This window comes from Phodopus roborovskii, unplaced genomic scaffold, assembly GCF_943737965.1.
Source record: "Phodopus roborovskii unplaced genomic scaffold, PHOROB, whole genome shotgun sequence".
In the NCBI taxonomy this organism is placed as follows: domain Eukaryota; kingdom Metazoa; phylum Chordata; class Mammalia; order Rodentia; family Cricetidae; genus Phodopus; species Phodopus roborovskii.
This window is the reverse complement of record NW_026126588.1, coordinates 25,147,937-25,175,268: the sequence shown is the minus strand read 5'-3', so window position 1 is coordinate 25,175,268 and position 27,332 is coordinate 25,147,937. Positions and strand designations below refer to the sequence as shown.

General features: G+C 46.8%; 1 protein-coding gene across 2 annotated transcripts; it reads right to left on the bottom strand.

The window, feature by feature from the left end:
- Nck2 (NCK adaptor protein 2) lies at positions 1–24,629 on the bottom strand. 2 transcript variants are annotated; one of them, XM_051204243.1, is made up of 3 exons: positions 24,363–24,629; positions 9,752–10,473; positions 1–468 (listed from the first exon to the last, which is right to left on the bottom strand). In XM_051204243.1, exons 1-3 carry the CDS (start codon positions 24,586–24,588, stop codon positions 154–156), a joined length of 1,263 nt encoding a protein of 420 aa, XP_051060200.1. In that variant the 5' UTR covers positions 24,589–24,629; the 3' UTR covers positions 1–153. The 2 variants fall into 2 exon arrangements, with proteins under 2 accessions (XP_051060200.1, XP_051060202.1); XM_051204245.1 differs by having other exon boundaries at positions 225–496; positions 24,363–24,628.
- Between the last annotated feature and the right edge of the window lie 2,703 nt (positions 24,630–27,332).

Genomic DNA, 27,332 nt, shown 5'->3' with positions numbered 1-27,332 from the left:
GTGTGTGTGTGTAGGTTTTAAACAGACTGCTTCCAATTATAAAGGGAAAAAATGAGCAGCTTTGCTCCCTCAAATTTGACCTCTCACCATCTGAAGGTGGCCAGAAGGTGGTGGCCGTGGGCATGGTGGCTATGAGGGCCTGGGTAGCTACGGTCAACCGACAGGGCTGCAGAGGACAGACTGGGCCACGGAGGCGATCCAGGCCTCGTGGGTGGAGGTGGCTGGCAGCGCTGGACTCTGGGAGGCGGAGGTGGCAGCGAGGCCCCCCGCGGACAGGGCATGGAGAGGCCGATGGCTGCCTTCACTGCAGGGCCCGGACGAGGTAGAGCTTCTCCCCGTGCTCGCTGGTGAAGATGGGGGCTTTCTTGTAGTGCTCCACGAGCTCGTCCATGCTATGGAACCGCCGCTGCCCGATGCAGTAGACGCTGTCCACCAGTTGCACCTTGAAGTGCTTGTTTCTCCCTGACGCTTTGAGAGACACAGAGAAGTCACTGGGCTGGGGAGGAAGCAAACGGGAGTTACCAGCAGGGTAGGCACCTCGGAGACCAGGGTCTGCTTCAACAAGCGCTGTGTTCCACCCAGAGCAGCGCAATCCTCAGACCGACCAGCAGCCCCAGGCTTTCCAGTTCGCAATCAAACTCTAATGAAATCCTGCTTCACACGGATTCGGGGGATAAATGTACTCTCTGACAAATAGGAACTCAAGACAGAGAGAACGATAGCGGGGTCAACCTTGAGGAGCAAGAACCCTGAGATATCCATTTCCCCAAATTATTTCTGACAAACTGGGTATTCTTCAGAATGGCTTCCACGGAGGCAGCAAAACTGGAACCGTTTCTTTTGATCTCTATTGGAACTTAAACTCCTTTTAAACAACAGATACCGTCAAGGCACTGGATAGCTTGGGTGTGTTTTAAACAGCTTGCTATGTCCCAGAGAAGGCTCCGCGGTGGTTCAAGCATGGATTTCAATGAGAAAAGTCTAAATTCTGTGATGAGTTCAGTTCCTTACTGACTTGAGTATATTTTGGGGTATATGTGCTAGTATTTTTTGTAAAATCGTCATCCTGTCCACCTAATGAAAGCCAACAGGAAGGGTACTGAATGGAGGTATCAACTGATTCAATGTTTACTTAATGCTGACTAATGTGCCAGGCAGCCTATGTCCTATGTATGGGCATGTGACTCTTTAAATGACACCGGTAAGGAGGGCCAGTACGGAGGTCAGCACATGACTGCAAACTGTGCTACCTTCTATAAAGAAAAAGCGTCTTCATGAGCTCATGAGCTGGAAGACACAATTTTAGGTGTGTGTGAAGAAGTATGTGCATGTGTGAAAGTTGTGGGTTAACAGTGAATAGGAATGTGAAGTGTATGTACATCCATGTGTGATACGTGACATATGTGTATATATGAGTGTGCATGTGAATACTGTGATATATTTGCACACTTGAGACAGGGCCAGGAAGGGCTTCTACAGATAGAGCGCTGAAGCTGAGTTATGGGTGGCAGGGCCTTGATGCATGGACTGGTCTTTCTGTGGCACTAAAGGTGCAGTGTACTCAGGAGGAAGTAAAGACGACGCTTACCCTGGACCCCGGTCACTTCCACTTCCAGTGTCCTTGAACTGACCTTTGTCCTCCGGCTAGCCATTCCCTGAAAGATGTTCTCAAAAGTCCCAGCATCCTTCTAAAGCCTGCTTGCCTGGGCAGGATCAAGCTACGCCTCAGGACTCACCCTGAAGCAGTTAAGTCCACACCTACAACAGGACCTTCAAAGCCTGCCTCTGCTTTTTTCCCATCCCTAGGGACTTGCTGCTACTCAGGAGTAATTAGCCCTCTTTTTCAGCAGGTCCTCTATGCAAAATTCACAAAGCCCAGTGGTCTATTTGATGGGCTGCGCTAGTACTGCAGACAAGGAATCCATGCTTGCCCTTAGCCATTCTAGGATAGGAAACTGGCGCAGTTCAAACTTAGTGGCCAGCAGGCTCACCCACCAGCCACTGATGCTTGAAGAAAGAATGACAATTGCTGGCAGGTTGAATTTATGTTATATCTCCATGCTATGCCCAAGGATAAATGGCTGGGAGGAGGCCCAGCAAGAGATGGGCCTCACGGCATAGCTTTTTACTATCAGGGCCATGCATGAGCCCCTGGGTGGGCAAGACACAGAACCGGATACTTTCTTCAAAGGATCATGGAACTCTGACGTCACAGGTGAGCATGCCAATGGGCCCCATGAGCATGTAGACACACTATACACATACAAGTTTAGCAAAGGCTAAAAGTCAAGACCACTCTATATTCATTGACTGTTTCTTGTTTGTTGTTGTTGTTTTAAAACAATAAATGTTGCCAAAGATGGAGAACTTGAGCTCCTGTACACTGTTGGTAAAGATGGAAAATCATGCAATCACTACATATATGTTTACCATTTGATTCAGCAAATCCAAAAAGGTATACATAAGAGAATTCAAGTAGAAATAGTTATACACCCACAATTACAGCAGCATTAATTAAACACACACACACACACACACACACACACACAAAACATTTCAAAAGTTCACCACCAGAAGAACAGATGCACAAGATTGATGGGAGAGAACATTCTGTAAATATGTTTCTCATACTGGTTAATGACTAAAGCACTGTTGGCCAATAGGAAAGGAAGATAGGAGGGACTAGGAGACAAGGAGGAAAGAGGAAGTAGTAAGGAGGAGTCAAGATGGAGAGATGGGAGAGAACAGAATCACCGGCCCCCGCTCTCCGGTAAGACCATGTGGAAATACATAGAAATGGGTTAATAATTAAGACAGAGCTAGCCGATAAGAAACTAGTACCTGGCCAACAGCACTATATCTAATACAGAGTCTCGGTGTGTTATTTGGGGCTGGCATGGCTGTGGGATAAGACCGGCGGCGGGGAAAACTTACTCCTTACACAAGATGGAGTATTACTCAGCACGAAAGAAGGGCAATTTCTCAAACACTGCTACAACACAGATGAACACCGAGGACATTGGAAGTGAAATAAAGTAGGCACAGACAGATGACCACTGCATCATCCCACTATAAGAGGCCCCCAAGTATTTTTTAAAAAAAAAAAATTCCAGAGAGAGTGGGAAGGGAGTCTCAGGGAAGAGGGCAGTTAGGGAGCGAGTGTTCACTGGGGACGGTGTCAGCCTGGGACGCTAAGGAAGCTCTGAAGATTGACAGCTGCAGAATGAAGTGAGAAGTAGCCACTGCCTGAACTGCACACTCAAAAACTGTTGAAGCAGACAATTTGGTGTTAACAACGTTTTTTAACCACAAAAAATAAAGATCAAGTGATGATCTACAAAAGATCTGTGAACCTCTGATGGCACTCCAGGAAACGGAAGCAACAGAATGGGTGGAGAGGCTGTTCCCTTCCTGCCACAGAAGCCACCAGCAGTGGCCAGGAAAAAGCAGGGGAAGTCATGGGGAGGAGGTACCATCCTCATGGGGTACCTACTGGAGATCAAACAGAGCTTTTTTTTTTGCCTTAGGCCACCTGGTGACTATTTCAGTTTTTCTTAGGTACCAGGAGAGAGCTGAGACATGGTCCCAGGGATTCAGGGGATCTCTGGACTTCCTGGCTCATCCTCCTATGAATGACATCGTTGTCCATCTCTCAAAAACTCTCAAAAAACTGGCTGTGGCTGTTGGAGTCAGTGTGCCTCTTTGGAGCAGCTGACATTTACAACACACTGCTGAGGTGGGGTACTCAGGCAAAAGGACAAGCTGTAAAAGAGGCTACAAAACTAATTGTTCTTCTAGTTTCAACTCTGTCAGAGTTCCTTCTCTTTTGCTAAGCAAAGTCTGTAAAAAGGTAGCTGACAGTCAGTGAAAGTGTAACGCTGATGGGTGTGTGTGAGGGGAGGGTTCCACGGCTTTGGGATGGCTTTGTTTCTCTGTGTAACAGTGTAACAGCTCCAGCTGTCCTGAAACTCACTCTGTAGACCAGGCTGGCCTCAAACTCACAGAGATCCACCTGCCTCTGTCTCTCCTGATTGCTAGGAGGGAAGCTGAACTCTCACAGCTCCTCTGTGGGACAAAGGAAGGTCTCCATCTGCAAAGCAGACTCAGTGTCTTCTGGACAGCAGAAAGACAACCCCAGAAGCTCCCCATTCGTATAGATCACTTGGGCATTTCAGGGACTCAAATGACAAAGGTGTATTTGACCTGGATTTTTAAGTTTCCTTTTTCCAGTTTACTTTTCCATGTTTGGGGTGACAACCACTTCTACCACGGACTAGCAATTTTGCATGAACTCTACATAAATCTTTATACGAGAAGGAACTACTGATCTCAGGGATTTTAATGAGAATATTTCTGAACAATCTTAAGGCTGAATTGCTGATTTGTTAGCTAACCGTGGAGAACCTCACCACGCTGTCAGAGCTAAAGAGCCAGCATCTGAACCCTACAGTGGTAGTACCCACGGTACTTCAGAGGCCACAGGCATGGCCCAAGCCAGCTAGCAGTAGAGCATAACCCCACATGAAAACAGAATACGGGGTGAACTGGGCAGCCCTACAGCCCTGCTGGGCTCAGAGTAGAATCTTACCAAGCGTACACAATCAACTCACCACCCTGAGGGGCATCATAACAGTTCGTAGGCTTCAATGCCAAGTCAGGCAGATACAGTTAAGTATCCTTGTACTCACCCTCACTGAAAGAGACATGCAGGGGGATCGAACACGCACCTGGCTCAAGCCTGCAAGCCAGCCAAGACTTTTCAGAAGTAAAGCTACCCAGAATAAGAATGGAAAAATGTTTGTCCCATAGGCTAGTGAAGTATACAGTCTGCCTCCAACGGTTCTAGCTCCCTTAAAAATGTGGCAAGCAGTTAGGCTATGAGCCACGGATATTAGAAAAGGACCCCAATCGAAACACGTGTATAGCCTTTTAAGTTTAATCATCAATGGTAAGGTCCTATTGCTGAAGGAGATGTTTACATATCACACTGAACACAGAGAAGTTGAGCTGCAACCTGACTAGAGGCATTATACCCAGTGAGTAGTGTTCCTGGTTATGGAAGATACTCTGCACCTTCAATCCAGCTATAAACCCTGCCATCTACAATGGTGACCTGCCTGCGATACGCTGGCACAACAGTGGTACAAACATTGCAAAAGTAACCAACTATTCGACTGCTTGTGTTTGAGGTCCATTCCCTGAGATGCAACCCATGCTTGGCCACTGCTTTAGGTGGCCAAGAACTTGTGATTGGGTAGGAAATGAGCTGGGGGGGGGGACCCAAATACTATTGTTCTGTTAAACTACAGTGGTTCTCAACCTGTGGGTCATGACCCCTTTGGCAACTCTCTATCTCCAAAAATATTCATGTTATGATTCATAACAGTAGCCAATACTACTGTTGTGAAGAAGCAACAAAACTAATTTCATGGCTGGGGGTCATCACAACATGAGGAAACTATATTAAAAGCTGAGATCCATAGCAACAAAATGACTCCTAGTGACCCACACATCGGTGCCTTGCTCAGCCATCACCAGTGGACAGCAATTAATACAGAGGCCTACAACTGGACAATACGCAGAGTGAGAGATTTTTGGAACACTCAGTACTTCATCAACCCCACCCCCTCCCCCAGGCTCACTCAGGGAGCTGAGCTGAAGAGGCAGTAACAGTTTTAAAAGCCAGAGGGGATCCTCTAAGGAAACAGTGTCTTCCGGACACAGCAGGACTGATGCAAATATGAACCGTGACAGCATGAACAAGGTCTGCACAAGTTCAAATCAGACAAGGCCCTACCACTGAGAGGAGGAAGTTGGCACTTAGTTATGGTCCTGCCCCTAACTAAGACACTATCATCTGCAAATGGCATCCACTTCAAAAGGAAAAAAAAAAAAAAAAAAAAAAAAAGAGAGAAAGAAAAAAAAATTAGTTTTCTCCAATGGTGTCTCACTGGGTGTTATTAACCACACTTACTTAAGGGTAAACCTCATGCCCAGTAGTAGATGGTCAACATCTACCTCTAAGACAGGCAGAGATGAATACAGATGCACAGGAGAGACCCTGCTTCTGTCTCTGGCATGGCCAACCCAAACTAAGGTAACAAATATCAGTGGACCGGCACAGGGGTTGGGAGGGCAGTCATCTCTACATTCACAGCTCCTGAGGGGATTTGGATCTGAGCTGCACTGTAAGAATCACCAGCTAGACAGATGGGTCAATGAAATTGCCATTAGAAATATTTCTATGAGAAGTACATTCTTAAAATGTTGCAACTCATTTTTCTTAAACTGTGGCTAGAAACCTTTCTAGAAGAAATAAAATGATCTTGGGCTGGAGAGATGACTTGGAGGGTAAAGGCACTGTTGATCTCTCAGAGGGTCCAGGTTCCATTCCCAGCATCGCATGGTGGCTCACAACCCTCTGTAACTCTAGTCCCAGGGGCTCCAACACCCTCTCCTGACCTCCAAAAGCACCCTACACATGTGGAGCACAGACATATACACTACATAAGACATCCATATGCACAAAATGACTTAAAATGTATAATTTGAAAACAAATAAGTCATTAGCTTTTATTTCCTAATCAGGTAATATTAATAGGCTTTAAATGGAAAAATGAAGCACACCACCTGACTTTCCATGTGGTAAATATACTAAATCTTTTTTTTTTTTTTTTTTTTTTTTTTAAATCAAGGGAGCTTTTCTCTATCTAAAATGAAAGTAAAACATGACAGACATTAGCACGCAACTATTATCATAGCGCATAATGTTCCACAGGGGAATTATTAGCTCTCTGGGATCAAAAGTCTACAGAGGGAATGTCCCCTACACTACTCTGGACCATGCTGTCCTGTATCAACCCAGCAGTGGCTCTACCTTTTCAGAATTCCTCGTTACTTTGCACCCAACACCTTCTGAGTACCGTTTTACAAGGGCAAGGGACCTAGTAACCGAGAAAGAAAAACAACAACAAAAACAGAACCCCCCCCCCCAAAAAAAAATCATTGGCAGCTTGTACTGCTTGCCAGAAATTGAATGCCTTGTAAACATCCCCGTAGAACCTATGCAGGCAAACACATAAGGATTTGATGCCCGTACGGCACAGGCAGGGCTTCTGCGGATTTTCTGCATCGGGTAGGTTAGTTCACAGGTGGAGGGTGACAAGGACCAATGCTGTGCCTCCCTCAGCTTTCAAGATGAACTGACCATTACAGATAAGAAGCGAGAACAGGGGAGCAGAAGGGGTCAGAAGGGAATGGGTGGTGGGTACCGACGCTGCGGATAGGACAGTCAAACAGTGCTTGGTTGCTCATTCCTCAAGTCCAGCACACTTCCAACGGAGTTCTGAAATGCCTACCACTTGCCCATCCTGGAAGGCACAGAGGAAGCAATGTTCATTTTACTTGCAATAGACTCTCTCTCTCTCCTCAAAAGAGAAAACCAGTAGGCATTTATTAGGACAGGACACCAACCGGAGCCTTGCTTTACCTTGCAATGAGATAGATTTTAATTGACACCCATCAGGAAAATGAGTGCCCCGAAGCTACCGTTCCCGCTCAGGAGTGAGGCTCCAGGCCCAAATACATCTGCCTCAGGCCTGTGGTAGAGTCAAGCCCCTGGGAATACCCTCTCCCCTCCCCCCCCCCAATCCTGTGACATGCAATTAGATGGTGAATTAATGCTCTATGTGACCTGCGCTTGGCTGTGATAACAAGGCTCTGACCCAAAAAATCCCAAGAGAACATGAAAAAATACACCCAACACAGGAGAGGCAGCAGAAGGCTCAAAAAAGACAAGGGAGTCACTTCTGTGTCCACCAGGACAGGCCCTTCACTGTCACAGAATGGAGCTGCGAACAGACGAGACAGTAAATCTGAAAATGCCCATCCTTTCATCAGTGGATAAGACACAACACAACCTGGAGTCCCTCGTAACAGGTTCTTGGCACAGACACGCAGTTTAAGGGCCCCAAGATCTTTGAGGCAGAAGCTATGCACAGTTACAGGCTGCAGGCCAATCAGTGTCCCTGGAGATGATACACATTCTTTGGCCCCACATGGCCCTGGCAACCAAAGCCTGTCTGAGCTCAGCTTCTTAAGTTAGTCAAAATAAGGGATGTCCATAAAAGGGGTTAAAAACAACTTGTAAATAATCAACGCCTCCATCAGCAGGAAGAAGGTTGCTGAAGTGGACACTGAAAATTAACAGGTCTTTTTCGGACTAGAAACCCCAGCGGACCTTTTACTCATACGTCAATAGATAAGGCAGGGGCCTCCCCACTATGTAATTCTTGCCCCCTTCTCTCCCAAGAAACCATTTCGAATTTCTATCTTCTGGCTTGCAAGCACTCTGATTGGGTTTTCAGAGCCTTCCCTGTTTCTATTCTCCAGTGTGAGACACACCGCTGTCCTTGATTCCTCACAGGCCCAGAATGTGATCTAAAGGCAGCCATGTACACAACCTCCAATGCGTGAGGACAACGCCATGTGAAGTCCTGCCAGCAACGATAAACCCTGGGCTCGATTGGGACACCCCAGTATTCAGATTTCAGACGTTGTCGGCATTCCGGGTCCTGCCTGAGAACATCTAAGGTTGAAGCTGGCCTTGAAAGGCTGCTGACATCATAGAGGGATTCGGTTTCCACTAGTTCCATGCCCTTTCTGCTATAAAGAACAAACTTCAGTAGCCGCTCTCCAGAAGGGGCTGTGACCTCATCTCTCAGATCCGTCCCGTGGGGCAGGAGGGCACACTGCTCACTGTGCTAGCGACTTGTCCTCTGCTCTTACCCTGTGCACTTAAAACATGAAACGAAAAGACTACCAGAGTCGTTTAACACTTGAGCACAGCAGACTAAATTCTTGCTTACAGATTTAGGAGAGTCACTGGGAAGATATGTCCAAAATGGGTTATTCCCAGGAGGCACACACAGAACAGCATAAGCCCCCACCCACAACCAGCCCCCTGCTGTGCCACACAGGTGGCCTTATTCCCCATTTCCTCCTTTCCCTCAGCACTCCAGGCTTCTGTTGGATCCCATTTGTAAGTACTTTAGGAGCTTTTCCGTGGCCTTGGGATTATGTGGTTGACAAACAGCAACAAAAGGCTACATTGGAAACCCAGCACCTGCTGAGAACTGGCGTTGCTTGCACAGATGTAAGCAGTAATCAAAGGGGCCTTCCACACAGGGAGGAACAGGAAGACTGAATCTTTAAATTGGAAACGGGGAGAACCCTACAGGACTAAAACCACCCACGAGAGCTGAAAGGCACTGTCCACATCTCCTCATACCCAGGAAAATGAATGGCCTCAGTCTACCCAACCAAGACTTAGTTAAGTTGGGAGCAACTGACCCTGCGCCAACATAGTATTCACCTACCTTGGTACGTGCCCTCAAATACCACTGTGCCATTTCACATAATGTCAGTGAATAGGCAAGAGAATGGCACACCAGTCCCGTCACCCACGTGGGTGGTTCTTTCTGAGGGAGGTTCCAAGAACCGCAGTGGTTACCTGAAACCGTGGTAGATGAGAACCCTAAAAATAATTTTTTTTTTTTGGTTTTGTCCACGATTAAGTCTAACTTGTAAGTAAGGCTTGGCAAGATATTTAACAATGTTGGATCAGGCAAATGAACTGTGAGATCATTGAACATCATCATTGCGCGAGTCCCTGAACCTGCAGGCGAGGGAACTGTACACTTAACTTTCTCCTGGCAGTGTGGCCCCAGCAGAGGGGCATCCGGGCACTTACCGAGGACTCGCTGTCCCTAATGAGAAAGTCGCCCTCGACGCCCCGCTCATTGAGCGCGCACTCGGCCTGGTGCCGTGTCACGTTGCCATAGTACCACTCACGACCAGCGAATCGCCCGCTGGCTGAGGGCCCGGTGTAGCTGATCTGCGGGGTGTGCGCCGGGTGCATTGCGGGCCCATCACTGAGGACCACCACGTAGTTCTTGGGGACCAGGCCCACCTGGCCCCGGGCATTTTTGCATTTCCACCACTCAGGGTCGTTCTCGGGCTTCTCAATCACCTCCATGGTCTCCCCCTTCTCAAAGCTAAGCTCCTCCTCAGTGACTGAGCTGAAGGGGTACAGCGTCTGGACCACGTGCAGCACCCGTGCACCTTGCCCATTGCTCAGCGCGGCGCCCCGACGGAGGCTCAGGAAGCTGGGGGCCTCGGCTGCAGCCTCATCTGCCTCCTCCAGCACGTAGTTGGAGGGGAACCAGCCGATCTGCCCGTTGAAGCTGCCGCGCCACCAGCCATCACTGCATTTCTCCATGACTGTGACACGGGAGCCCTTCACCAGGGACAGCTCATCTTCTCGTTCTGCTACGTAGGCGAACTTGACGAAAGCGGGGATGTTGAGGTCATAGATGCGGTCAGCACCGCTGCCATTGGCCGGGTACTCCGCATCAGTGCTGGGCGTTGGGGATGCATCCCGAGCGCTTGGCTTCCTGCGCGTCTTTCCGAGGCCTGTGAAGACATGACAGAGGGCTCAGTTGGCACTGGGCACATGTTGTAACATCATGCCCATTCCTACGCTACTAGGGTGTGGAAGTTTATTCCCGCCTCCCCTCCCCCCCCACACCAGAGGGTTACAAAGATCGGTTATAAACTACAGTTACCAGCTGGAAATGAAAATGATACAGCTGTGCGGCACAGATACGAAGCTACTAAAAGCTGATACTTACCCATTAATAAGTGCCAGTAGGTCTATAAGAACAGAGAAAAATTCTTCTGGAAGGATGGCCAGTTTTAGAGAACCTCTGGGGCTCAGGACTTAAACAACAACAATAAGAAGAAGAAGAAGAAGAAGGCATAGAGAGGTACCTGCAATTATGCATGGGGTAAGAAGTTGGACTAAATGAATGTAAAGACCCGTGACAATTCTACAGTGGGCCAGGTCACCACCAGAAGGGCCGGTATCCTGCCCTGCATCCACTTACCTCCCTCCAGAAGTTTGTAACTCTGCTCTAAGACCCCCTCTTCATTGCTCTCCTGACGAACTACCCTCCTATTACCTGTCTGCATGCTGGCGCTTCTGATTTCCTTCCCTACTTGCAATGCATCTTTGCTAACAGAACACTGGACTGGCTTTTCAAAGATCCGCTGACATACTAAGTCCGAGGCAGGGCTCTGAAGATTGTGAAGGGTAACCTGCAAGTGGTGGGTGTGTCAGTATCCTGGCCACGGATGCTATCCCAACCCTCACCTTCCTCCCCAAGCAAGCAGGGAATCCAAGATTGGGAGAGATGGAGGAACTAGATGGACATTCCCAGACAGTGAAGCGGAACAGATCAATCAATGCACCCAACCACAGCGTATTTAATGCATAATAAATAGACCAGCTCTGTCAGAGCAAACTGGGGTGTCAGTGGCTCCTTTTATGGTACAAATGAAAACAGTCCCTGAGTCTCCAGTTAGAAGTAGGCAGAGCCCCGAGATAGATTTTAAGATAGGAGAAGTAGCGTGAATACAGGGTGAGCTGGATGGGCAGAGTGTGCACGGGAAAGCCGTGCCGAGAAAGGGGCCCAACTCCCCACCTTTCCCCACTTCTCTCCTTGCCCTGGACCCGCCCAATGGTAGAGCTAGGGTCATTTGGAATAGAGGGACAAGAAACCCTGAGTACTGGCACAGTGAGCTTTAATCTGTCCCCCTCTCTACTGCTGAGGACCTGGGGTTGGGAGCAGCAGAGAGCTGGGCACCCATAGCAAGATGGTGTTACCTCCTGTGTGAGGACCTAATAGAAACTGCAATGGCAGGTTCAGGCTATCTTGGAATAACTCCCAGCCAGCTCTTCCGGCCTTGGCTGCCCTGAGGCTGTGACAAGGCCACTCAGGTGGACAAGGAATACTTCGGTTGTCCCACACCCTTGATCTCTGTGTGCACATTCCCAGAGTGTCTTTTACTTCATCTCCTCTCTCATTAAACTCACACCACCTATTTCCTCTGCTTGTAACAGAAACACAATTGCAACTGCAATATATGTTCATTATTTTAGCACAGTACTATGACTTTCCTCCCAGAATCTGACATATTTTCTCAATGAGGGAGGTAAGCCGCCACACCCATTTCTCAAGGACCCAAGCCACATTTACCAGCTATAAATAGTAGCAGACCCACGTAAACATGGCAGACAAGAACCCCTACTAACCAGAGTGTCTGCTCACCCCATCTACACCACACGTAGGGACCGTCTAGCGCCATCTTTGGGATCCTTCTCACTAGTGTCCCAACAACCAACTCCTGACGCAGGCACCCGGGCAGTGGGGTTCCTCCAGATGTCCCCAGTACATCCCACCCAGAACAAACATGCCTAGTACCTGGCATCTTATACTAACGCAGACATAGTGTACATGGTACATCTCTACCAAACTCTGCATGAGAGTTCAACAACATAGCCCCCTTTCCAATTCTCATGCTAACCATAAAAATCATCCCTCACAGAACTGATGCGAGGGTGTGTGCTTTGCAGCTGGGTATGCTGTCACAGAACGAGCCCATTAGAAACTTTCCAGCTGCTAGCAAGCTGTATGTTGTGTCAGGTAAAGCATCACGTTTATGCAAAGTAATGGCTTTACCTACAGCCTGTTCAATAATGCATAAACTGAAACACTTTGGCATGGGGGGAAAAAAACAACAAAGAAGGAAGAGAAAATCCTATCGAAACCCAAACAAAACACTTGCAAGACGTTGTTTTCTAGGTCTTAGGAATGAGATTTTGACATCTACATTGAAGATCTGTGCTCAGAGAAAATTCTCAACCTTCTGAAATCTATTACCATAATAGTATGTACGGTATTGGGCTGAAGGGAGCAGAACACTTACATACCATTTCCAGCGTCCTGTGTTTACTTCTTCCAACAGAAAGATGAAGCTCTGGCATTCGCAACTAAGAAACCTTAGAGGCCCACATGTACAATAAACTGCTACTATATAATACCATATATAATACATAAATTTGTCTCCTAAGTTCTGGAAGCTGGAAGTCTAAAAATCACAGAACTGACAGACTGGGTGAGGTCCCCCCCCCCCTCCCGGCAATGTCCTCACCTGGTGGAAAGGGGAAAGCGGGTTTTCCTAATGCCTCTTTAAAAAGGACACCGGTCTGCCATTTTCAAGGCCTCTCAGAGGTCCTACACCTCCCAAGGGGGGGGAGGGGATGAGGCTTGAACACATCAAAGGAGACACAACACAGATACTCAGGCCAAAGCAGCCTGGCCAGCATTTCTTCAGTGTCTGTTGTGTGGGCTGTAAGCCTAAGTTCTATCATATCCTGCCAAGAAGACTAAGAGGCAAATGCCTATGCCCCTGATGTTTCCTCCCTACAGCACCTCTGAGCAGCTACAAGGCAGTTTCCTAGGCAGGAGGATGATCAACAATAGATGTAGGTTTCAGAACCTCAGAAGGTCTGACTGAACCAGCCAAGTTGTCCCAGGCCAGGCAGCAGCCCTTCCTGGCACACAGCTATACAAGGTGGGTAAGGTTTGCCAGCTGTATTAGGTGGCCAAGCTCCTAACGATGCTACCTCTCTAGAGGCCTAAGGGAAGACGAACCACAGATTGTACCTGTACAGTCCCCTGTACTTGATATAATGTGCACTGTGGAATTGTGTTTTTATTTATTTTGGTTCTGTGAGCAGAACCAAATGGCCGAGCTGGATTTAAAGGTGAACTACACTTTCCATTTTAGTGACTTTTTTTTTTTTTCTTGCCACCAGGTGCAAGCTCTAAGGTCCTGAGCTACATTTTTATGATGATAATAGGCACATTTTAACTTTCCTGAGTAAAATTACATGCACCAAAGACCGAGTTCTAATAAAAGTTTGAACGTGTCGTACATTATTAATGTCAGTCATTTTAAAATCGAATTCTTTCACGTACCCCCGCCCCCTGAAGATGAAGGGCTGTTATAGTTAACACCTCTGAGACTTGCTCTGACTGTCATCTTCCAGCTGGAGCTCTGCAGGTTTAAGAGAAAAACGTCAAACAAATTTGATAGCTCTGAAATATATTCGAGCCAACTCGTTTAGGTGGAGTGTGCTTGAATCTTGGGAGCTCTGGGGGCAGATCACTTAATTTTGCCACTAATCACATCTGTAACATAAGTGATGTTTAACCAAAAATATTCCTTACACTTAGAATACGATCTAAACTGTTGTGATTAAAGGGTATCAATGTGTGGGGGTTTCCTCCAATAGAGCCAGGACCTGTTATAATGTCAACTAGAAACTAAGAAAGGCCGTGAGATCTGACAAGATTCGAGTAAGGTAAAGTGACCACCGTGCAATTTTATGGGAGAACGAAAGGTTAATACTCGGCATGTGGGAGCCTTCACATCCCGTCAGTCTACTGACTGGATTTGCACCCAGTTTTGTGGCAATGCTCCTAAAACCAACTCAGTTATTTCAGAATGAAGTTGAAAAATATCTCCACAACCACAACAAAACCACCCGGGTGGGGGGGGGGTATGAACAGACAAACCCTTAAATACGCTATATGTGCTGGCTAGTGCTTTGCCAAGTCAAGTCCCAGTCCCAGCTCAGGGGGGATGATTCCATTCCCGGGAAGCAACTGAGTAAGGTGTTCCTCTACAGCCCCTGCTTCCGTTTCTTCTGTGATGGATTTTTAAGGTAGATACAAGGTGAAATAAACCCTCTCCTCCCTAAGTTTCTTTTGGTCATGGTGTTTTGTCACAACAGAAACCCCAACTAAGACACTAACTGTGAGGGCACTTAGAGAGCTGACTACCTAAGATAATTCAGTGACTCCAGTTTGAACCTGGTCAGCACTTCCTAACCCCATCTCATACGCAAGGCTTCTCCATCTGCACTGCTGGGCCAGGGGGAACACACGTTGTTCAAGCATTCCAGGGAGCATGAGGGAATGTCATGAACGGCAGATGCCAGCAGCATTCGGCACTTAATGAGGGCGGAGCTGAACAAGACAAGACCCAAAGAGGCAGAGTCCCCCACAGCATGAACCAAGCTCCCAAATCCAACATACATTCTCATGACATAAGCTGACTTTAGTATACTTCTTTTCTGAAAGCTACGTTTTCAGCTGATCTTGTCTCATCACTTTTGAGTCCTGGGAAAATAAAACAGACTTCCCCCACCTTCACTTCCCACCCCCACCTTCTTAAATGTGCCAAACCACTGATGCCTACGTGTGAAACTGCTCTCTGTGGACAAGCAAGCTGAAAAGAATGCTTTTATGGTTTGGGGCCATCCGAGTTTGGTTATGAGAGACAGAAGGTAGCACACACATGTGACGTAAACTGTGCTATGTTCATGGGTCCCATGAACCACTGGGTTGGCGCACATCGCTTTCTGAGCCTAGGGTATCTCTGGTTTCATTGCCTGAGTCCTCATGAGCAGTCTGTGAGCCACAGTAGAGTCAGCCAGGCAGGACACCAAGCAGCCTGTCTTCTGCGAGCCATCTGACTTGGTAGAGAACAGCCCAAATGCATTTCACTGTGGCCAGTGTCTTAGAAAGCATCAAAGAAATCCCACTTGTGGTTCAGAAACACGTCAGGCTCTTTCTTGGGTATAAACCAATTTCAGACACAATCAAGTTTACATCAAAGTGGACTCAGTCACAGATGTGGTCGGTTCCTCTGGTCCTACAGACACCCGGCTAGGCCACTAATGATGTGTGGACGTTTACAGCATAGCAGAAGTGGGATTTGAAAGGCCAGACCACCTCAGCCATAGCATAACCACCACAGGTGGGGAAGTGGCCTGGGGGAGTGTGCATGATCCCCTGCACAACAGGTAGCTCTTAGGACACAGAAGATTTCTGGGACTTTCTACCAGACTATTTATAGCTGTCTCAATATCCTCCTCCCCACCCCGCCAAGTACTGGGCTCTAGGGTCAGCCATGACTGCAGGGTGCATTTCTATAAACACCACCTTTGCCTATGTCCCTTTCTTCTCTGTCTTATCAAGAAAGACCTCTGCCCATTTGCTGTTCAGTGCTCGGCCTGAAGAGTGTCCCTCGATCCCTTGGCCACCACAGACCAGTCAGAACAGAAGAGTCATTCATGGAGACTCTAAGCACGGATGCCAACAGCTTTTGCCACTATTTAGATATAAACTGAATTTAACCAAAAAATCCTGCTTATGCTAAAATGCTGTTTATACTAAGTTATGACCAGAGGCTACTAATGTGAGGGGGTTTCCTCCAATAGAGTTAGGACCTATCATTAAAGTCAACTAAAAACTATGAAAAGCTCTTAAAATGTCACTGTGGTGACAAGTACACTAGAAAGGACTCATGGGGATGTCCCAGTAAGCCTGTGACTTCTGGGCTTACACGAAGCTGAGGGGCCTGCCTAGGTTAAGGGCCAGGAGTGCCCATGGCAGGAACTGCAGGCTTTTTGGCATCAGGAGCTTTGAGAGGCCTGGGTTCAGCACAGAGAGCAGAGGCAGGGGACAGAAGGCAATGGGTAGACAGGGGACGGGGGCGGGGGGGGGGGGTAGGGAAGCAGATGCATGGGCTAGAGGCTCCAGAGATAGCTTAGAAACTACAAAGAGGTAGAGTATGCAGGGGAGAGGCAGAGTTCCCCCCAGAGGCTGATAGAATGACATTGGCAAAGCAAAAGGCTTGTCATCTGGACATTCCCGCCTTGGTATCTTCTAGCAGGGAATCTTCTTTATCTGGCACTAGGGATGACATCATTAGGAATGTGGGAATTCTGAATTCTAAACCACTATGGAGGCAAGGTACCAAAGGCAACACACCCGATGCTTTCTCTCCTCCTCCATGGATCACAAACACTCCATCCCATATCACCCCAAGACCTCAGTCGCTGTCACTGGGGTCATGTGGTGTCTTTTTATGCTCTATACAGGGGAGAGCATGTGCCCTCCGACAGCCATGATGTATAAACACACAAGAGACTGAGATGGGGCAGGAAACTGCATGGCAAGATGTCCTGGGCACATACATGTGTGATGACGGTGTACAAGGAATAAACACAATGTGGACTTTCCTCCACAAGAGGGGGATTTGCCCCCAAAGATCTGCCCAGCTGGAGCATTAAATGGAGCAATGGAGCACCCTGCCAGGAAGCCATCTTGTATGTAGTTCTTCCTGCAAGCTCTGAGGGCCACCAACCCATCAAACAAACAAACGGCAGATGCTCAATTAACGAACTCCACTTTCCTCCCTCACCACTATCATTCCAAACCAGTGCTGGTGACCGGTAGGAGCCTGGGCAGGTCAATCCCCTTCCCCGGCATATGCCCCACAGCCTTCTCCAATTTCTTCTCCTGGCCCTTTGAGAAATATCAAAATCTTACTATGAGGGTAGAAGGTGTGGCCAACAAGGGGGTTGCACTAATTCCTGACACTCCTCTCCTCTCTCCCAACTCTGAAATTTATGTTGAGTTCTTTCTAGGAGTGCGAGGAAATCTGTGAGCTGGGTGAGCACCATTGTCTTCTCTCTGCCCAGGCAGTCCCTCTCTCCCTGGGCAGATGCGCCAAAAGCCAGCTCGGGGATAGAGGTGTGGGGGCAATGAGCTCTCTCCACAATCACACAGTTCGTTGTGCATAGGGCTCTGAACTCTGAACCCCCAGCACAAGTGAAAGTTGTTCCTTTGTTAGCAGACAGGTAAGCAATGTGACTAAACATTTCAGTTTCGGGAGGGGTTGTAAAAAAAAAAAAAAACGATTTAGAGCATTTCTTTAAACAAATGCAAAAGCCAAATGGTAACGCAGATGCCAATGAAAATACCTTAATTTTTCATTACAGTTTTTGATGAACATGCATATTCAGCACCTCTCAACACGTCCTCCTGATCCAGGAGTATGAGTATTTTGAATATGCAAAAGTTATCCCGAAACACAGACAGTCCTCTCAGGATCCCCAGGGCAGTGCACCGGGATTTGCCACGGTCACCAAAATTCATGCCTCCTCACATCCTTTATACAATACAGCAGAGCATTTGCATAGAACAGAACCTACGCACATCCTCCCATGTAAGTCCAGTATCACCCAATATGATGACTGCGCTATGTAGACGATGTACTGTGTGTACAGTAATGGCAAGAACAGACACCTGTGCACACTCATATAACATCCCTGATTATTTTCAATCTGCTCATGGCTGGTAGAACCTTTAATGTGGGACGCATAGTCAGACACAGGGGCTCGCGGTCCTGAACCTGATTTTCTGTCCTCCACAAAGACAAAAGGGGCTATTGCAGCCCAGTGTGGTGAGCAACAAGGATGTCATGCACTCCACTGTTAGCTCCACACCTGCTTCTCCAACTTTTCCAGGGTACACACTCCTCCCACAACTCATGGTCTCTCTTAGCTTTTGTCCTATTAGTACACCTTTCTTTTTCCCTTCAAAACAATCTGTCACTATTTTCTAATTATCCTCACACTCATCTGCTGTAAGTTGTTTTACATTTTTAGGTTCTAAATACTCGGAAGCTTATGACGTATAAAAAACAAACCTGAATTTATTCTGAAATGTCTGGCAGCGCAGAGCTACAGAAGCTCCCATAGTATTCCAGCAATGATACGTGCTACAGCCTGTTTCTATTGTGAACAATCTGGCGAGACAGAGTTGTAATGGATTCTAAATTACAATGCATTATGTTTAATTCATGCTTGCACAACGGTAGATGTTGCAGGGCGGAGAGGGTGAAGTCGTGGTAAAACACACCAGCTCTGGAGGAGCTGGGCATCTGAGACGGAATTAAGATCTTGACTCTTTAATGCAACAATACAAAATTTCCAGGGGTGTGTTGAGCTTTGTCTTTTTTTTTTTTTTTTTTTTTTTTTTTTTTTTTAATGTAGCTGCTCCATGGAGTGACTTGGCTAGGAAGCATGTTCCAGGGCAGGGTGACTAGCAACGTTGTTCTCACTGCCGAAGAGCAGCCAGTACAACAAATGCACTGCCACAAATCAATGTCTCCCTTAACAGTATAAAAAGAATACAAAAACTTTAAGCATCCATGCCCCTCCCCCCCCAAAAAAAAACAAAGAAAACTCACATTCCCTGGCTAGTGTCAGGCACCCTACAGACAGGGTCCATGTGCTTGTATTGACTCCATTGAGAGCAGTCATCAAACAACCTAACTGTAATGCACACAAACACCAAGAGATTAGATACAAATGCTAACTGGTGTTTTCAGAACCAAGAGACAGCAGGGGATTTGATTTCTTCTAAGTTTCTCCACATATTCAAATTTTCTTAAAGGTATGCTCGTTTTAAAGGAGACAACTATTTGATAGTTTTGTGAAACAAGACCACTTCAGGGTTATACATACATATGTACGTATGTAAGTACTTGTGTGTGTGTGTTTAAATTTTTAATTAAAATATAATCACATTACTTGTCTCTCTTTCCCTCTCAACTCCTCCCATGCTCTCACCATTTCAAATTGGTAGCCTCTTTTTCTTTGATTATTATAGTTACATATGATATTATAATATAAAAATACAACCTGCTGAGCCCATCTGCACTATCCGTGAGTATATGGATTCAGGGCTGACTGCTGTGTACTGGAGACCATTAACAGAAAATGACAAATAGACACGATGTAAAGACCAATGGACTGCACAGATCCTCGCCCCAACTGATTTGTCGGCAGCACAGCTCCTGCTCAGGGGACACCACAGTGAAGAGAGTAGGAAGAACCAGAATTTGAGGAGGTCTGCTGTGAGACTTCCTCTCTTAGAAATAGCTGCATAAACAAGACTTGAACAATGGCTCTAGAACAGTCTGCATAGTTGCATTAAGCAGCAGGCATTCCTCACTCTCATCCTAGAGACACGGGAAACAGGTCAACCACAGCAAGTCCTAAGTCAGGCAGGGGCATCGTTCTGATAAGGAGTCAGCGGGATACATGGGCATCTGAGGTTTTCCTGTGCCTTCCATTCGATCACAGTGCACACTCCTGATACTGTCTGCTCTCTGAAAGGCTAATTCCAAACTGAAGTCTGCAGTCCTGCAGTCCTGCAAATGCTCCTACAGAGCAGAGGCTGGCGTCACAGCATCCCCTTGACCATAAGATGCCTCTAGGCCCAGAGTGGTCTCTAAAAAACTGCCTAAGTGTTCCCTGCATGCTTTGAATGAATAGCAAGGGGACAGGAACCCTGTTTCTGTGAGCCATTTGAGACAAAGCTGCTGAGACCACCCCAGTAGTATACACCCACCATACCTGGGAAAGTTATCCATTCTTCTTCACCATCATCATCACCACATCATCATCATCACCACCACCATCAACACCATCATCATCGTCACCATCATCATCATCATCACCACTATCATCATCACCACTACCATCATCATCACCATCATCATCATTATCACCACCGCCATCATCATCACCATCATCATCATCACCACCACCATCATCATCATCACCATCATCATCATCACCACCACCACCATCATCGTCATCTAACCTGGGACCTCACCTGAGCTGTGCTAATCAGAACCTGGTTTTCTATGTCTAAAATGAGAAAAGTATTGTTTCTAAATTGTTCTCCAACATTCCATAATGCTAACTTGGAGACAAGTTTCCAATCAATTGCTCTATTGCACAGAGAGGTCTGCCACTCAAACCAGATGCACAACTCTATGAAGGCAAACACGTCAGTCAGTCAGTGCTGGAGTGTACTCTGGATCTCCTATGTAGTGTTCTTAGGGAGATCACAAGGACATTCTCACACCAGGGTCAAATTGTAATGTCAAGGCCAGAAGTAGCTTGGGCTAGCTTACTGCTGACACTGTCTTCAGAAACACTCTTGACAAGCCATCACTCCTTGTTCTGCATGGGAACACTTTTCTAACTGCTGGTGACCAGGAGCTGAACATGAAAGGCATTCCAGCAGATATAAATGTTTTGCCCTCATGAAAGACAATACAAGATCAGATTGTTTTACTCAATTGCAAATTATTGAAATAAAAGAATGTTAACACTTTCAAAGAGATGTTTTTGTCAATCAGTTTGAAGAAACACTGGATCCTCCCCTCGCACGTAGAAGCTCTAGTTCATAGCACTGTGACTCTGTGGGTGACTCCTCCACAATTTACTCCACAGTAGGCATCAGGCATAGAAGTCCTCCCATGAACCTCCAATTTGGGTGGACTCCTATGGCAGATAAGTTCCACATGGATGACAGCATGCAGTACCAGAAGCTAAGGGATGCAGGAGAGGTCAACCCTGGTTTGATACCTCCACACAGCAGAGATCTTTCCATTCTGCACATGATTAACTCGGAGGACACAGCAGAGTGGGTAACTAAACAGAAGCATGAACACATAGACTCCAAGGTTTGTCTTTCAAGAGACACTTGGGAGAAAGGAGGGGCCACAGAAAGCACCTTCACCTTCTTCTGGCCTACAAACTGGTGAATGTCAGGCTGTGGAGAAAGAAGTTACTGCATATGGAGATGAGTCAGGAAGGTGTCTCTCCTTCTTTCTGGATACTGCTTCAATAGGAAACATGTGTTCAGACCACAAGGTCCCTCTTTATCCACACACACACACACACACACACACACACACACACACACACACACACACAGTAACCACAAACAAAATATTAAAAATGGGGGCCAAGTCAGTGAGGTTGCTCAAAGGATAAGGGTGCCTATTATCAAATCTGAAGACTTAATGAGTTCAACCCCTGGGGCTTACATGGTAGAAACAAGGAGCAGACTGTTGTGGGTTATCCTCTGACACCTCCACATACATGTTGTGGCACATGTGCCCTCACATTACATGCCCATGCACACATAAGACACAGAAAAAAAATTTTTAACAGGGGCCACTTCTCCCCGAGTCCCAAAGGCCCCTTGGCTATGATAGTTAATTCCTATTAATAAATGTAGATATCTAGAAACAAAGTTTTATGCGCCTGCATTTTTGCAATCTTTCATCCTTAATACAAATGTTCCCAAAGAAGCATGTGCTGAAATTGAGACGGAAGCTCACAGAACTGTCACTCACTGAAGAGATTTGCTCTGCTTGGCAAAGCCCTGGAGGGCAGAGTCAGAGCCAAGGGGAGGAAGTTTAAGAAATGTAAAATTTTGATTCTATTTAAGGAAGCACTTTCTAACAATCTGTGTTCTCCAAAAATGGAATTGGCCTTCTGTAGCAGCCTAAGTATTCCAGCAGGGCTTGGGTGGCAATCTGTCAGGGACAGGGGAATGGGCCCAGCACCAGGGTATGGATGCACTGGTTTGCTCTTTGATTTAGGAGTGTGGGACGAGATGAACTGATCACACCCAGGCATACTGGGCAAAGATGAGGCCTGGAGCCACAACCTGAGGCCTTGTCTTTCCTCCTAATAGTCAACAGGCAGCCGCCTGAGAGGCTACATGACCTCGGGAGCTTACTTTTTCCACTTCCAAATTATGTGCGTTTTGTGGTTTACAGAATTCTGAAGATTTTTTTTTTTTGAAGGCAAAATATGTCAACAATGCTTATTGTTACTCCAGAGGGTGTGTTAGGAGGTGGCTGGAAAATCAAGTCAAAAACTCTCTGAACAACACTAAAGAACTGACCCCGCTCACCAACTCGGCTCTCTTTATCATACGTAACACTAAGAGGCCCAAGACTAGGGCAGGGGTCGTTCTTTCCACCAACATTCTCAAGCAAGGAAAAAGAATGCACAGGGGAGAGAATTTGGTGGGAAAAGACCCAGAATGCTAAAAACAAATGGAATTTTTTCCAACAGTCTCGGTGGAGTCTACACTGGCCACAGACATCCTGAGGGAAATTCACGTGTAGCACAAAATACCCAATGACCCAAGGCTTCACCCACTGAACACTGAGCACAGACCTTTAAGGACTGACTGTACAAGGAAGAAGACAGAGACCCCAAATCACTCACCACATCCAGTGTGACTTTACTTTGAGCTTTCTCATGTTTCCCTTGCCTCCACCCACTCTAATTAAATTAATCCTCTTCCGGTAAACACAAAGAAAAGCCTATATACACTTGGCTTAGGTGATGGTACTGGCTCACTTCTACAGCAAACCAGAAGTGACAAGCTCTGGCTACAAATACTTGTATACTTACCCGAGGATGTAAATTGTCAGCTCAGTTGCCCTTCCACAGAGCCTTCCTGATTATATTCCTGAGCAATCTGAAGCAGTAACCACGGTTGGTGGGCACTGTGTACACACTCAGAAATGGCTGGCCACCACTGCGGTAGCATGTCCTGCTGGACCGGTGGCTATGGATTGATGTGGTTCGAATGCATCTCCTTACCTGGGTCCCTACACTGAATTTAATCCCCACTGAGCGTTGTAAGGAAGGAAGAAACTGGTTCCTATCACACTGCTTAGAGGTAGGGCCTTTAGGTGGTGAAGGTGACTAGATAGAAGGTGGATAAATGAATACGGGTGGCTTTACAGAGGAAACAATGTCACACACACATCCTGTTCTGTATCTCCCCCTGTCTCTGCCATATGATATCTGTACTGCACTGAAACTTTGCCAAGAAGGCAATACACACACAGCCACCTGACTTCAAGGAAGCCAAATTAATCCTTTTTTAAATTTATAAAGCAGTTTGTTACAATGATAGGAAATGCACTAATACACCACAGGAAGAAAAGGAGGCATGGATGGTAAGGACCAGAGAGTATCATAACTGAACAGGGCTTATAGTGTCCATTTGAGAGACTTCTGATGCCACATTGCTCATCACCCAAATGCACATCCAGTAACTGTATGAAACTGTGGTATAAAATATCACCTAAGACAAGAACAAAGACCAAAATACACCCGTCTTCTCTTTCTCTGTGTACAAAGGCCAACACATGGGCTTTTATAAGAGAAAAGGGTTGGCGTACTGACAGGCAAAGCTATGAAGCTTGTCATGAGTCTGAGTCAGGGTCTTCTAGAGTCTGGATGCAAGGAGACAGCTGTGTAGGATATTCCATAGCACACAGAAGAGTTGATTTACCCAAGACCCCAAACTCTAGAAGTTATCCAGAAAATAACAAAGTAGAGTCTTTAACGTGATCTCTGTACGTAACCCAACATTACACCATCCCCAACACACAGGTATGCACACACACACATATGCATGCATGCATGTATGCACACACACGCACTATACTACATCACACACCTACATACAAACATTTCACATACACACATCACACTCATACATACACACACTATTCGCACACTAAGTCATATTGCATACAGCTACCCCCCCACAGGCACCATACTTACACATACTATACCATACCCCTACATAGCATACCGCATATACACATACCACACCACACACACACACACACACTGAAGCAGCAATGCTATCCTCTGGTCTCAGCAATGGCCTGGCTCTTCCAGGTGGGCTATGGACGCTCACCTAGAGTGTCCTTGAGATTCTTCACCAGGGAGCCCTTCTTCAGGCTGTTCTTGCGCTCCACGTAGTTGGACGGCACGTAGCCCGTCCTGTTGGCTGCGTTCCTCACACGCCACCAGGTCTTGGAGTCATCCAGCAGCCACAGTCTCTCGTTCTTCCTGATGTCGAGCTCCTGGTCCTGCTGGGCTGTGTAGTCCCACTTGGCTATGACAATGACTTCTTCTGTCATCTTTCATGGAGCCCTTCCTGCCAGCAAAACATTCAGAGATGCTCATTAGCTACCTGGACACCTCGTCCTCTGACGGATTTGAAAAATTAGGCAGTGAAAGCTCCTGTGACCACACTGCCACTACTCTCCTCCGGGCCCTTGAAACACTTGTCCTTAAAACGACCTTCCAGCAAGCTCCAGTACGGCTGAGAATCGACATCTTGTAACCAAGGCCTACAGCCCCTCTCGTGCAGTAGATGAGCTGCACATTTTACCGGAGCCAGATGCAAACTTAAAAAAAAAAAGCTGAAAATACAAATCTTATAATTAAAGTGCTCATTTGACTAAACAACACCAGCCCCTACAGCTGACGAGTTTACACTCGAGTCCTCGGCATATGCTGAGATATTCAGCAAATATAACACGCCCAAACTACTTCTATAAACTCAGACTCGAATTACTGTAGCACTAATGCAACGTGGTATCCTGAGACGATGGTAAAACAGAGACAGAAAATTGGTGGAAACACTGCCGATAAATAAACGAAGCCTGGGCATCAGCAACGTGCCCGTGTTATTCAGTTCTGACGACTTGTGTCTTGTATACGAGAAGTAACTACAAAACTCTCCTGTAATAATGAAATTATTTTTGAGAACTGGTATCCACGCAAAGCCTATACTTAGACATTTAGGCTACTTTTTTTTCTCATAATTGCCCAAACTGGGAAACAACCACGGCATCCCACAGTAGGTGAACAGATAAAACAACTGCTTACCTGACAAAGGGGATATTTAAGCAACGGGGAAAGGGAGAGGAAACGCAGATGCCTCGTAGAGAGGTGAAAGCAGGCGTCGAGGCAGCGGGGCTCCTCTGGGCAAACTTTATTGAAGACCCTGGGAACCCTGTTCCCTGTGGCTTCTGTGTTCATCTTTGTACCACTCAGTGTTAACAAGAGCCTCGACCCCACAACTAATCAGGTTCCTCAGCATCTTCCATGGTGATGCAGGTGATATCCAGTCACCTGGCCTTCTTCAGCAAGAATCCTGTTAGGTCTGCTCATCCGGGACTCCCACCCCCCCCCTGCATTTCCTCCTCCCCTCTAGCTATGAGCTCACACTTATCTTTATATGGGGAGCTGACCTCTGTCTTCCCAACTGTAAAACTCTCTTGTAGCACCCCTAGAAGACTCTGCCTTGATATCCCCTAACTAGTTTTTGAATAGCAATTCCACTAAATGACAGTCTGGGAACGACAAAAAAAAAATCCGTGCAAACAAGAGGTCTAGTCGATTCCTGAGGGGGTAGGTGAAGCAAGCGATAAAGGCATGTAATTGAGAATATGTGTCAAGACACCTCTGCGGTACAAACCAAGATACACATTAAAACTACGGGAAATACAGCTTACTAAGACATCAGATGGGGCACAACCCTGATGAAGTCAATCCGGGAAGTAATAAACAGGGAAGAATACAACACATACAAGCGTCACCCACTTCGGCATTCCACTTTTAGGCAGAAGATGCGCAAGGGTTCTTGCAGCAGGAAAGTCAATATCCAGTCCCTCTACTGAGCGGAGATGCTCCCAAATCTGCTGGATTACGTGGCCAACAGGAAGTAAGGTCACTAATGTGCTCCCTCTGAGACGGGGAGATGGACCCTGGATGATCCAGCAGGCTCTGGACAGCCACAATCACCCTTGCTACTCTGAGGAGGAAACTCAGAGAGATTGAAAGATGGTAAGCTGCAGCCAAGAGATGACTTGGTCTCCAGACACTGGCAAAGACAGCTCCCCGAGAGCCCCAGGACATCCCGATTTCACCTAGTGAGACTCGTACTACTGGACTCTGCCCTCTGAACCACCAGAGAAGGAGGAGACACTGTTTTAGGGCGTGTGTTCTGTGGCTGTTTTGATCCTGTGGCAGCAGGAAGCAGATCTCTGTATCGAGTCTTTTCTTTGGAAAGGGGAGGGATGCCTCCTATGTTCTTCCCCCATTTATCAGTGTTCCTGGTCTTGGTGCACGGGCCTTTGAGAAAAGCCCATTTGCATTAGAGAGACTGACTCATGAATGGGTCTTAAAAGCAACTAAAACTCTTGATTAACTTCTCAAGTTGTGTGTAGATGGACTTGCCAGATGCCAACTCATCTGACAGCACTTGGCAAGGCCCGTGCTCCACTGTTGGGGAACAGAAGGGCCAGTTGGTGGCTTTTTGCAGCAGTGCCACTAATTACAGCTAATACACTTTAATCCTACCCAGGACACAATACGGAATCTGGAGGCTGTTCCAATTCTTACTAAGTTAATTATGCTGTGACAATAGACAAGGTCTTACCACCTCCCTAAAACAGAAAAGCACACCATACGTAAAAGAGAACACGACACAATAGACATTCCCGTGTACCGCTGCACGGAGACCAGTAGAGCAGGGTTTCACATGGATGAGTGCATCGAATGTTCACAGGAACCCTTTGAAATAGATGTTACCTACAGATTCATTTAGAAGTGATGAAATGGAGGCTTGGGGGCGCTCGGTAACAAACTCAAGTAAGTCCACAAAGACAGAGCGCAGAGGATCTGGGGTTCAAACTCACCACAAGGCCCTTTCTTTCTACAAACTCCGGAGCTTTGGCCACTATTCTCACCGCCTGCTAGTGTAAGTTGGAAGCAGAATTTCGCTGTCTCTCTAAAGAAGAAATCCCGCTTGGGGGGGGGGGGGGGAATGGATGCTGATAAACAAAAGCCGAATTCAATTTTCTTTTGATGAATG